General features: G+C 45.5%; 2 protein-coding genes across 2 annotated transcripts; one reads left to right on the forward strand and one right to left on the reverse strand.

Moving 5' to 3' along the window:
- Window positions 1-3,669: 3,669 nt before the first annotated feature.
- Window positions 3,670-4,432, forward strand: LOC112564098. The gene is made up of 2 exons (XM_025238701.1): window positions 3,670-4,102; window positions 4,395-4,432. Exons 1-2 carry the CDS (start codon window positions 3,670-3,672, stop codon window positions 4,430-4,432), a joined length of 471 nt encoding a protein of 156 aa, XP_025094486.1.
- A 5,029-nt stretch (window positions 4,433-9,461) lies between these two features.
- LOC112564910 lies at window positions 9,462-12,537 on the reverse strand. The gene is made up of 3 exons (XM_025240019.1): window positions 12,061-12,537; window positions 11,585-11,881; window positions 9,462-11,199 (listed from the first exon to the last, which is right to left on the reverse strand). The coding sequence occupies exons 1-3, from the start codon at window positions 12,247-12,249 to the stop codon at window positions 11,002-11,004; spliced, it is 684 nt and encodes a 227-aa protein (XP_025095804.1). The 5' UTR covers window positions 12,250-12,537; the 3' UTR covers window positions 9,462-11,001.
- Window positions 12,538-12,921: the final 384 nt, after the last annotated feature.

The following is a 12,921-nucleotide window of genomic DNA, read 5'->3' on the forward strand; positions in this document are numbered from 1 at the left end:
GGTTTTTTTTTTTTTTTTTTTTTTTGTTTGTTTGTTTTGTTTTGGTTTTTTTTCACATTTCAGATTAACTACTAAAAAGAGGAAGGAACCGATTAGCTTCCGGTTTATTCACGTTCTTTGTTACGGCTCGCCGAGACTAACAGCAGATCACTTCGCAAGAGGCCAAGAGTGAGTCTCGGCATACAGACATCAGTCCATAAAAACACGTTCATGGTTGGGCGTTGTGCTTTAGGCTAACAACCCACTCATGGTTTTTAAAAAAAAAATGTTGTTACAGAACTGCACTATAGCTGAAGTCTTAGAATGTGTGGTGACTACTGCCCTAACATCGCTTATTGTTCCTCTGAAGCTGGTTAATGGATTTTTTTCTTCTCTTTTTTTTTTCCTTTTCTTTGTCTTTTAAAGAAAGGTCTGAGGAAAGAACACCCAAAAATTGCACATGCAGATGTTTAGTCTCAAGTCTATGTAAGTGTATAGTATACAATATCCAGGCTCAGGTAGGAGGACCTTGGGTGGGAAGCCTAATCTCATATTCTCGCTGGAGGTGCTTGGTGTCAGAAGGCCGCTGGACACCGAGCATTTACCGCGCATGAACGTCTAGAAGAACGTTCGTTCATTGAGATTACTGGACTTATGTGCAAGCAAATCGGAACTGACAGTGAAGTAGGTATGTTACTGATGTGTGGTCACTCTGTCAACTGAGAGGACGGAAGCCCTTTCCTGGCACAGAAATCTCTAATCAAGATTTGTCAAATGTATTTTTTTCCTAGTTACTTAACGACACAGTGAAACTTTCTATTTCAGTTTCTCCATCACCGAGCAAACAACTACATTAGTCTACACCAGGGGTGGGCAAAGCATGGCCCGTGGATGTCTTTGGACCGGCCCGTCTACCAAAATATGAAATGCACTTGTTCTCATTTAGGATGTTAACTAAGGTATCTATTCGGGGAGGGACATATTGATATCATCCCGAAAAATCATTCTAGGGTTAGTTTCGGGTGACGTCATATTTTCGAGGAAACGCAGTATTATTATGGCGTCATAATAAATTGTTTTGATGTTTTTACATCACTCTGTGACTCATCAAGAATCATGGTGACCATTGTCACTAAGTGATTTACAAGTTCTTTCTCTCTGTGTTCAATTTTTTTTTTTATTGACTGCCCTTTGCCATCAAATTTCTCCACAATGAAATCTTTCTGGTTAGATTGTTACTGTTTTCTGAATCGTGGGGGGCTTGTTGCTAGTTTCTCATCGCTTGGAAACGTCTCTATGGAGCAGCGCCTCCTAGCTAATGTCATGTTGACGTGGATAACATCACGTCAAAGAAGAAAGCCAGTAGTGTCCTGGCAACACACCACAGCAACCACACTCCCCACACCAATCGACGACAGTATATAAAAGCTAGCTCCAGACCTACTCGCCAGCCCACCAGACAACCATCCAGAAGGGCATTTTTTTTTTTTTTTACTTTTTTTTTCACCTTGAAAACTAAACCGACTGAAAAAGCTGTGGAGAGAGCGAGCGGTGAGCGGTCAAGCGGCACAACAGAGACATCAGGCTGCAGTCATGACGGTCTCCAGGAAGAACCAGCTCGCCAGCGCCCATTCCAGCCTGCTGATGCATCCTCCCACGAGCGGTCTTCCCCGCAAACTCAACATGTCGCACGTCGTGTCAGCCATCGAGCAGCTCGGAGAGCGGTCAGGGTCGACCATGCCTTCCATCCGCGCGGCGATGACTTCCCGCTACGGAGGAACATCGGAGAAAGACCTGAAGCGCTTGCTACTGCGTGCCGTGCGCATGGGTTACATCCGACGATCACCTTACTGCGGCCGCTTCGTGCTCCACTTACCCAGAAGACGCTCATGCAGTAGTCATCGTCGTCGTCGGAGCAGACGCCGCGGTCGCCGCAGACGTCGTCGACGGCGGCGACGTTCCAGGCGCAGACGAGGACGCCGCGGCCGACGACGACGAAGCCGAAGACGCGGCAGGCGACGAAGACGAAGGAGACGTTATTAAGCTGAGAAACTTTCCATAATTCCATTTTCATAACTCCAAAAATACACGACAAAAAGGAAGGAAAAATATCAAAAAATTTGCCCGCCCCCGGTCCTTTTAAGGGCCATATGGTTTTCAGGAATTTGTTCAGAAGAGATATGTTACCAATAATATCTTAATAGTCTTTATTATTATATGATTTTTACCATTTTATTATTTTATCCTTCTCCTCAAAACCTTTTTAAGTGGTATTTAATTACTCTCCGCTTTGGCATTCTTGGCAATACTGCGTAAAAAAAAAAAGAAGAAACATGCACCAAAAACAAACATTTGCAAAATAATAAGAATAAGTGCGACACGAAGTGCATAAATGACAGAGAAAAAAAGTGCACTGCAAATCATCAACAAAAATAAACTTCCTTGATTGACACCAACATTTGAAATACTATTTATGCTAGGAAAACATGATCGGCTGAGGACAAAAGAAACAAAAAGTTAAGTGTGCTGACCCATTCACGTTTGTTAATGAGCTCAACACTTTCTATGCGCGGTTTGAAGTCAGAACTTCAACAAGTAGATAATATCTGCTCTTGACTGTCGGCAGCCCATGTCACAGTCTATGAGGGAGATGGCGTCAGGATTCTCTCTCTTGTTAACCCAAGTAAAGCCTCTGGACCTGACAACATGAGAGGCAAGGTTCTAAAGTAGTGTGCTAGTCAGCTAGGGGGTGTCTTTACTAGACTTTTTCTATCTTTCCCTTGACTCTTGCAGTGTCCCCCGTTTATGGCGTACATCAACAATAGTGTCAGTGCCTAAGATGCCCAATGCTACAGACTTGAAGTATGATATCACTTCAGACTAAACACACCCTCTCCATCCTAGCTTTCAGCTGTTGCCATCGGGCAGGCGCTACAAAGTGCCATCGCCATCTTAAATAACGGGCACAAAGATTCGTATGCATATCTTGTATTACCTGGCATCCTTCTCAGGAATATGTGTGAGAGGGTGTAGGCGTGCGTGCTTGTTGAATGTTGTATGTCGGCACGTTTTTTTTTATTATTGTTATTATTATTATTATTTTCATCATCCTCATCATCCTCATCATCCTCATCATCCTCATCATCCTCATCCTCATCCTCCTCATCATCATCATTAGTAATTACGCTCTGGGTGTCCTAGCGAAGAATGAAAAATATTAAAAAAGAAACAATTGCAGAAGGACTAAATCTTCTCTCTGCTCCAGCGAGTCGATCACCGTCATTTAATGTTACGTCATGACGTCATATTTTATTTTGAAAATACGTCATATCCATCAGGCTTTAAAAAGTTTCATTTTATTTTTAATCCATCCTTGGCATCGGTAATAAACACCAGTATCAGTGACTGTGCCATCCTTCCAAAATAAGGCGATCCTGTTTGGGACGTCAAGGAGACACGCCATGGATACCAAGGTAACACCCACAGTGAAGAAACCAGAGAAAATCCGAGAATCGTTGCGTCAGTCCCGTTGCCATTGTCTCCGAAGAGCGAATCCCATAGCAACCGTCTCTGTTTACCTGGACCGACGTCAAAATTACCCAGCCTTTCTGTCAGTCAAAGTGAAGTAGTAACGGAGCGAGGAGCGAATGCTCCCATGCCTGCTTCTCGGTTGACAGGTAGCTAGCAGCCATGAAAGCCAGGTATGGCCATGGAGCACAAAAAGATGGAAAGGGTGGGCCACAGCTGGAAGGCCCCAGCCACGGTTACAGCGACAGCTGCCGCCAGAAGCCTCTGACGGTGGCCACCGTCGTCAAGGCTGTGTCCGTGCTGGGCGAACCCCACGGCTCCACCTTCGCTTCCATCCGAAAGTTGCTGCAGCGGGAGTGGGATCCCAGTCTGACGTCCCGCGAGATCAAGCAAACGCTGGTCCGTGGAGTCAGCAGCGGCAAGGTGAAGGCTGTCGCGCATCACTTCTTCTCGAAAGCAACCGTCGGCTCCGACCATCGGCGATACAGTCGACAGGTCTCGGGGTCACGCAGGCCATCTAGATGTTGCGGACGACGCTCCAGAAGACGGCGGCGGAGGCGTAAGCGAAGGCGAAGGCGAAGGCGAAGGCGAAGGCGTAGGCGTAGACGCAGGCCGCGAGGTCGTGTGAGGAGAAGTTGCGGCTGTTGGTGCCAAAGGTGTCGAAGGAGGAGAAAACAGAGGAGAAGAAGGAAAAAGAGGAACAGGAAGCCGTCAAAGCCGGCCCCACCACCTGATGCGTCGTCTCCTGAACCCCCATCTGAATAAACCTTAACGCTCGGAGCAACACCTGTTCAGTGAGTAAACTTGTCACTGTCGTACGTTAAAAAAAAACTTCAAAGTCTTACCAAAACCAAACCAAAAAAATGCTGTCTTACGGTCCTTTTCAGGACCAAAAGATGCCAAGAGATTTAACCAGAACTGGTAGTTATGCCGCAATTCCTATTTCCACTCAGTTAGGCCTATTTAATAAACCACTGTTGTAATTTCTGGAGGAACAAAACATCAACAACCAAGAAAATAAATGACATTCGATCACTGTACAGTCATACAAATGTTGGACTGTCTCCTGTAAAGTAAAAATAGTGTGTGTGTGTGTCTGTGAAAAAGACATTACACATTACATCAAAACAATTTTATTTTTCATTTTAAATGGAAGCTGTAGAAACGATCATTCCAACAGCAGCAGCCTTCAGCAGTACTCATTTGTTTGTTCTTTCCGTTATCACTAGGCTTGTTGTGTAGTCACCTGGCCTGGGATTTTGGTATTTTACCGGCCCGCCGCACAGCTTAGAAGTTTCAGACCGGCTGGCAAAAAGAAAGCTTTGCCCTCCCCTGGACTACATAGTGATATTGATACTATATTAGTGCCAGTAGCCAGCAAAAAAAAAAAAAAAAAGAACACACCATTGCAAAAACATTTCTAAAACTCCTGTCCCGCAAATAATTAGGGCAATAAATTTATCAAGGTGAGGATGTTAACTAGGGTATCTATTCTGGGAGCGACGATCATCCCGAAAAAATCATTCCAAGGTTAGTTTCGGGTGAAGTGGGGAAACGCAGTATTATTATGTCGTCATAATAAATTATGTTTGAATGTTTTTTACGTCACTCTGTGCGTCATCAAGAGCCATGGTGACCATTGTCACTGCTCTCGGCGACCCTGCCTACCTGGACGACTTTTCGCACTCACATGTAAATTAAATCGAGCTCACAGCTTTGCAAACATTGAATTAAATGTTTTTCTCCTGAAATTCTTCGCCTGGTCCAGCAGTAAGAAGCGAGCCTTCCACCTCCGAGATGTCAGGGCAGCACATGCTCTTTACCATCCATTATTTGCGATGTCAGACGGCAAGAAGATGGCGGCCCTCATCACTGAGATCAGGTGAAGTGTCGGCGTGTGCAGCTCCTGGCACAGCTCATTATCCATTGGGCTGGTGAGCCGCTCACATTAAGCATGATTCATGCGCCCGAGTGCAGCCTTCACACCGACAAGCGCAGCATCTGAGACATTAAAGGCTCCAGCGGTTGACGTTAATTGGGTCAGAGATGGCTTCCTGAACAAATTAGTGCGAAAATAGTGCGCTAGACCTCAGCACTCGCGCCATTCGCCGGGTGTTCTCTCGCTCTCGACGAGAAAACCAAATGTTTGTGTGTGTGTGTCTGTATGTGTGTGTGTGGTTGTCTGTTTGTGTCTGTGTGTGTCTGTGTTGTTTGACAGCTTCTTGTCACTTAGCGAAACAGAGTCTTACGTCATCCTTTAGGGTCAAAGGCAGGTCACGTATGCTGATAAATTTTACCTGCCAGGCAGCCTGACGGCGACCTGTCCGGAGTTTTTCTTTGCTGAAGTTTTACCTGTCAGATGGGAATGTATAGTCTTGTATTTTTTTTCCAAGCTATTTCATCTCTCGACTGACTTTTCTTAACATTTACACTAATTCATAATGTCTATTCCTGTTTTTTTTTTAAAGAAATGATATGAGTCAAGGTGAGGCGAGAAAGATAATTCTCATTACAACCTTTTTGTGAAAATACAGGGAAAAAAATGAAAGATATGTTTTAACTGAACTTTGATCCTGTAAAGCCCAGATATGCTGCTTTGATGTGGATATGAATTGTGTGAATATATAATGACTGTGTGAACATCAAATTCTACTCAAACAGCTGTAGGGAAGAACCGATGGCGATTGTGTCTTGTTTCTTGAACATTCTCAGGTGGTTTTTCTATTCACAACTTCTTAACGACAACCTTTTCTTCAATTATTTTAAATTCACGTCTCTCCTTGTCTGTTATTTAAAGACTTCTTCCGCTTGATAAGAATGGGATAACTAGTTAAGACCTCAAGCCTGTAATAAAACAGAAACTTCAACTCTTTTCACCTCCACAACCATTACCTCACTCCATCCACTGGAAACACACATTTCCACAGACGCTCCACTTAGTTCACTTTCCCATTTAATTCAAGAAACATTACTTTTTGCTTTACTCAAGAAAGTTAAGATCCTTTCATAATCTGTTTTACCTGGTGAACCACATTAGCTGTCATACATCTTTATCCCCGAAAGTCAATTGAACATCAGAGAGTACACTTGCATAAGTAATAATACCAACACAGCTCTCTTCCCATTAGTATAGAGGAGGGAGGGAAAAAAGCAAGAAAGGAGGAAGCAAGAGAGGAAGCAAGATTTCTTTTTATTAGTTATTTAAATTTGCAGGCCCAAAAGTTTGCCAGGTCGAGCAGTTCCCGGAGGCTGTACGATGCCAGTGACGTATAGAGACATAAATCCTGAGGGATTCTCAGGTTTGAGCTGTTGTGTTTTCTACAATGGGGAGTGGAGCGTGACGCACTCAGGCCTTTATATTTGTGGGCGGCCTTAAAATAACGAAGATGGCGCAAACAGCTAGGAATATATGTCCACAGCTGAACTACAAGTATGGCTTCATGAGAGAAATTTGTTGACTGGTATTTCTGTGAACAAGCAGCCGACAGCAATCTGCATACACACATGCGCACAGATGCCACGCACGGACACGCCCACGTACAGATGTAACTCTAACGCACCACAAAGCACGCACGCACGCACGCATGCTCACACTTGAGCGCCCACGTCCATTCCTCAGATTACTGAACAATCCTCATTAAAATGTCTCTCAGGCAGGAAGCCCGCAGCCGGAGATGAAGCAGAGTTGATGAGGCAGCCGCCTGGTCATGACTTGAGTTTGATCGTGCTTTGCCGTGCTTGTAGCCGGGAACTGCGTGCCGACGCTATTTCTGTGCATTTCCACCTTCCCCTCAACCTCTCTCCTCCACCAGGTTCTCTCTTCCTGGCTTATCACAAATAGAAACCCCTCCTTCTCCTCCTCCTCCTCCTACGCCATTGCCAGCTTAACCGTGTGTCAAGCGAAATGACTGAACTGTGCTCACTCCACTCAAGCCATGATTTAGATCATCCCCTACCCCGTTTCTAACCCTTGAACTCGTGGCCTGACTCATACTTCTGGCATGAATTCCTATTCTGCTCGCAGGATTCCGGACTGTGTTGACACGGCCTCCACGGATCGGATCCTCAACAACAACCCCTGTGTACGCATAGCGTGTGTGCGTAGACTTCTGTCAGGAAATAGAGATACGTCGAAGATGCACCCCCTACCCTCCTCTTCTTCTTGAAGTCCGATGAGAACTTAGGAGTTTGTTGATGAGGTCGTAAGTGTCGCCGAGGAGACGGGGGGTCAAATGATAACGCTAGTTAGGAAGGGAGGGATGAGGTCGAATTGCAACGAGCGAAGGGAGGAGCCCTGATGCAGTCCAGGGTCAAGTAGGTTCGTGCTGAGATCTTCCAAGGGTGGAAGCTTCCTGATGCCATGACGAAGCTTCTCAGATTGCCAGCAGTCGATATCTTTCTCTCCTCTCATCCACGAAATGTGTATCACGTCCTCTCGTGACCCGGGGCGACCTCCGGAGTCAAGGAAACGTTTTCCAGGAAAATAAACCTCCGCCATAATAATAGAAGCCGTTCTTCAAACTATTTAAACACCCGAACATTTAGTGTTATTTGTCTGCAAACGTCAGGGAGAGCCAGAGGTCGAGTCTGGAGACAATTTCTGCAGATTCTTCATCATGACATTTGGATGCCATGAAAACTGCGCAGACTGCAAAATGACTCGCTCCTGCTTCCCTACCTATTACTGCTTAGTTCGTCATACATTTTATATGAAAAGCCGTTCCTCCAGCAAACTCCTGAAAGCTTTTCGTGCCCCGAAACACCAGACGTAAATATTTAGGTTCCTTGAAATCGTAATTTCTTGGCTGTAAACTTCACGTAACCGGCACAGAGGATCAAAGACGGGAACTTTTAAAAGAGAGATCGACAGACATCCAGACGACGTAAACGAGATCCAGATAATGACAACGGCAATGACAGTGGCAGTTATATTTTCTTTTTGTTTCCTAGTGGGATAGAATAAGAAAAAGAATGCTTTTTCACATCAAACTTTCGCCCTAAGAAAGGGAAGATGGTGATGAATTTTTACAATAAAAAATGGTATGAAAAGAGTGAAAGAATGTTAAAATAAATGCAAATAGGTTTTACACCGTGATCAAGGATATACGAAAGAGAAAGAGGTGGAGGGGGGAGGGTAACAAGAACGCAGTGGGATTCGAACGCATGGTTTTGCAGACTCAATGCATTCTGCTACTGACCACACCTACACATGTTTACTGAGCATCGCTGAGCCACATCATAAGGATGGCACCGGTGCACCACTCTCGTAGCCAAGCCCCCAGGCACTGTGCTGTTGCAGTGTTTGCCAGCAGTAACCTCCATCACCAAGCTTTCCCTCCCTCCTCCAGCCCCCTACTCCCCACTTGACTCCCTCTCGCCCCGTGTAAACGTCATTAACAGACGTGGCTCTGCGGTGGGTGGCTCTGGCTGCTCTGTACTCGTGCCTGGCACTGCAGACCATTCACAGCCATCTTGCACAGAACGAAAAAAGCATCCTTTTGAAGATTGCTGAGAATTCGATGCTGCCAGGTGGATTATTTACCTGACCTTTCAATCGTTCGCTACCTGTCCATCTGTCTGTTAGCGAAGTACCGACAAACACCCCGTCACACCAGCTCCCAGACTGCAGTTATTTTTAGAATCGTAGGTACGAACCTGCCAAATGATGCTCTGATGCTAACCTGTGACCCTCTCCCATGGAGGTCATGGATTAACATCGATGTTAGTAAGTAAAATGAATCATTGTTCTGAAGCGGCCGCTATCCTGAAGCAAATATTACAAACTAAGGAAGAATTGTTTTTGATACTGTCGTTGAAACCCAAAGATACCTATTGTATCCTAAAGACAGACAAAAGGTGTGCAGACAGGCAGACAGAACATCAAAATACACACAGACGCAAGCAACATTCATTTTCACAGTCTGCACACAAAAGTCACACCCAAGGTACCGGACACTGATTGCACTGCATATTTATTCAACAGTAGAAACAGACTGCGCCAGTCATGTGGCGCCAAACAAAGCTAGAACATTCGACTGGAAGTAACACCAAAATTCTTTTTTAAAAAATGTAACTGAATTTCAGAAAAGTCTACAACACCAAGCGATAAATACTATTTTAAAATAACTATAAAATAGAGCAATATAATATCTTCGATAAATACTCACGAAATATCCAAACACAAAATATCCAACACCTCTTCTGCTTGTATTCAAAGCTTATTTCGATGATCGAACCAAATAATTCTCGGAAACAACTATAAGTAATTTAAAACTTTTCAGTTGTAATGAATGAATGAGTCAGTCAAACAGGTTCAAATTTTCTTCATCTGCACATTTTCTGCATGCTGATGTTGATCAGTAATGACTAATCGCCACAACAAAAGAGAAGCACAACATGTATGTATATGTATAGAAATAATAATTCTTGTCAACAAAGGCATTCATTGTGCAAGCCGATACAGAAGACAGTGTAGATGTATAAAGTCAGCGGCGTAGTCCCCTTATCTATGCATAGTTCACGACAGACAAGTCTACATACAAATATGTTGTTTGGTTTAAATCCTCTTTCCGGTTATTACACATTCCTTCACATCGAATACCACGAAACTGATTGCAATAACAACTTTTCAGAAAAGCTGAATTCCGTGTGTTTACCTAGAGAAAATTATATTGACCTCGCAAACAACTTTCTTGCCCCACACATGCAAATAAATGCAGGTAAGACCTACACATGCAGGCACAAATAAATGATAGAAAGTTTACCTGGAAGAATAACTGACGTTAGTGATGTTACGTTTGTCTCTCGGGGTTTGACAGAACTGACGGCGCCTCTCTTAAATATATTTTCTAACTTGTGAAGTTTAAACATCATCTGCCAGTGTGGTGATCAAGGCGCTTGTACAGCCGTGGAGATAGAATTTTTCAGTTCACAAGTATACCTAAGTCACAAGCACGCCCAGAGATGATGCTAAATCTTAAAGAAATTTTCAGAAGACAAATTGGCGGCTGTGTCCTCTTCGCGAACTTTGGTCGTTGGGTGTCGAGTGGTGGTCTCTGAAATCTGTTGGGTGGTAACTTTATTTTTTTGCAAGTAACACAATCTGAGACCTGTATAACTACTGGGCAACACACTCTAGAATAGCGATTGATGGTAGATATCCTCTCCGGCATTCCAGCTAGAAGGTAGGAAATGAGCTCTAACATCCTGCACACATATATGGAGTTTTAACAGATACTTTCTTGCGGCAGATCCAAGCATTAAGCAATACACAATGTGCCTCTTTATAACAACACAGAGACCCACGAGCCGACTCTGCGGAATGCAGGAGTCGATCCAGTCCAACCCAGTCCAGTTCAAGACTTGTCCCGCGTTCAAGACAAGACGCTGCACGACGTCACGTTTGAAGATGGAGGTACCACGGCGCTCAAACAACGGATCGTCGTCGTCGACCCAAAGCTGCGTGACGAGGTGCACGTCAGGTGACGTCACGGTCTAGACGACCCACTCCAGCAGCGTGGCGTACTTGCTCTCGTCGTCGCCAAACCGAGCGTTGAGCGTCACCTTGACGTTCTTGTTGCGGTGCTGGTCAAGCGTTGCTTTGCCCTCCCACACGTCACCGCTGGTCTTGGTCAGGTGAGTCCACTCTCCAGCGGCCACAATGGCCACATCTTTGGCTCTTGGAACCAAAACCTGCAGAGAAAAAGTTATGTTTCCTTTTATTGTTGTTATTAACGTTTTGTAATGGTATATTTAGAGGTTGGGAGTGAGGGAGGAAATTGTAAGGATTGATTGAGAAACGTCATTAATTAAAGGAATTTTGTCTGAAATAAGGAGATGACTCTGAGTGCGTTTTATTTAGAAAATTGAAAGTAAATTGGGTCGTCAGAAGTCAGAGAATACTTCATTTTGAAAGGAGGGTGCGTCTTCCCTTTCTCGCCTCCAGCAAACACACACACACACCACTGCCACCATCTTCAATCCTACACTTCCAGAAAACATTCATGACAGCAGCTTTGAAGGAAAAAAAAAACATGCACAGCTCCGTATCTCCACTCGTAACGACTAAGAACCGCACCTTGAAGTTCACCGTGTGAAGTCGCGAGGAAGAGTTGAGGATGAGAGGAGAGTACAAGTAGCAGCCTTCTCGCCAGGGGGCGTACTGCTTGGCGAATGGATACACGGCCTTCAGCGCCCTCTTGACCTCGATCAGGTAGTTAATGACGTTTGGCAGGGACTTGCTCTCATCAGAGGCCGGCAGAGCGAAGATCTGGAACTTGTACCAGCCGTGCTCGGGGAATGAGATGACGAAACTGACGATGTCGCCCTGCGTCTGCGTGAAGACATATTCGGGGAATTCCTTCTCTGTGCGAACCTGAAAAAAACGAAGACAGTCTGCTTTATCTGACTGTTACCTTGTCATCAATGTCATCGTCAACAAAACCTTTTGAAATATTCGACCAATACCCCCAGTGAAAGCAAAGCTTCTCGCCCAAAACAACAACGTTCACTCAGCTGACGATGTTGAGTCAGTCCACAAGGCCGGTCGCTCACCTGGATCAGGTTGGCGGTGCTCTTGATGGGCCCTGAAGTTCGGATCTTGATCTCCACCTCGTTGTCATTGGGGATAGTGAACTCGGCGTTGGTATGGCTGATGCACTCTAACTTGAACTCGGCGAATTTGGGCTGCTGCCCGAGGTAGCCTTCTGGCACCTCCGGTCGGCTCTCGACGCTTGAAGACATCGTTCAGAATCGGGTAAGAATGCACTCAAGGCAATGAGCCTGGCCCGGCGAAGTCAAATCTTCGGAAGCTGGGTCTGCACACAGGGTGGAGATGGACTGGAGGTTTATGTGTGTGTGAGAGGGAGAGACACCAGGGCTGGACGGCCTGGAAGAAGGCAAAGAGAAAGAAGGGTGAAATGGAAGGGCTGGGTGTTCGCAGCAAAACACTCTATTGCCTGGCTTTATGCAGGTGGGTGGTGGTCCCAGGTTGGGGGAGGGGGATTCCTTATATCTGGTGACTGGCTGGAGTGAGGGGTTGGGGAAAAGGTGTGGAGGCCGGGAAGGAGGCGCTGCTGCGCTCGCAAAGGCCTTGACAGCCCCAGCCAGCCTCTGCGTTTCGGTCTTGGAGGTTGCGCGCGGCGAGGGGCGGACAATCTGCGGCCAAAAGAACTGCTCGAGAGAAATGCTGATGCTGGGCCGGAGATGGGGAGCAGGGGATGTGGTAAAGTGAGGATAGCCGGATCTGACTAATGCTAGTGTGTGTGCGTGCTCGCGTGCGTTTGCGTGTGCGTACCTGTCATTCAAACCAGCTGCGTAACCCGGGTATCGTCAAAACATAAACATAGCAAGAGGGGTGTTATGATACAGGAGGATGAATTTCAAAATAATATGCAAAGCTCTCTGTTTCGCTGA

The sequence above is a fragment of the Pomacea canaliculata genome, linkage group LG5 (genome assembly GCF_003073045.1).
Source record: "Pomacea canaliculata isolate SZHN2017 linkage group LG5, ASM307304v1, whole genome shotgun sequence".
Taxonomy (NCBI): Eukaryota; Metazoa; Mollusca; class Gastropoda; order Architaenioglossa; family Ampullariidae; genus Pomacea; species Pomacea canaliculata.

Coding starts and splice junctions, on each gene's coding strand:
- LOC112564910 (XM_025240019.1), bottom strand. CDS start 12,249: ATGTCTTCAAGCGTCGAGAGCCGACCGGAGGTGCCAGAAGGCTACCTC. Junction 11,882..12,060: donor GCACCGCCAACCTGATCCAG/GTGAGCGACCGG, acceptor CGTTTTTTTCAG/GTTCGCACAGAGAAGGAATT. Junction 11,200..11,584: donor TTCACACGGTGAACTTCAAG/GTGCGGTTCTTA, acceptor TTTTCTCTGCAG/GTTTTGGTTCCAAGAGCCAA.
- LOC112564098 (XM_025238701.1), top strand. CDS start 3,670: ATGAAAGCCAGGTATGGCCATGGAGCACAAAAAGATGGAAAGGGTGGG. Junction 4,103..4,394: donor GCGAAGGCGAAGGCGAAGGC/GTAGGCGTAGAC, acceptor GGTCCTTTTCAG/GACCAAAAGATGCCAAGAGA.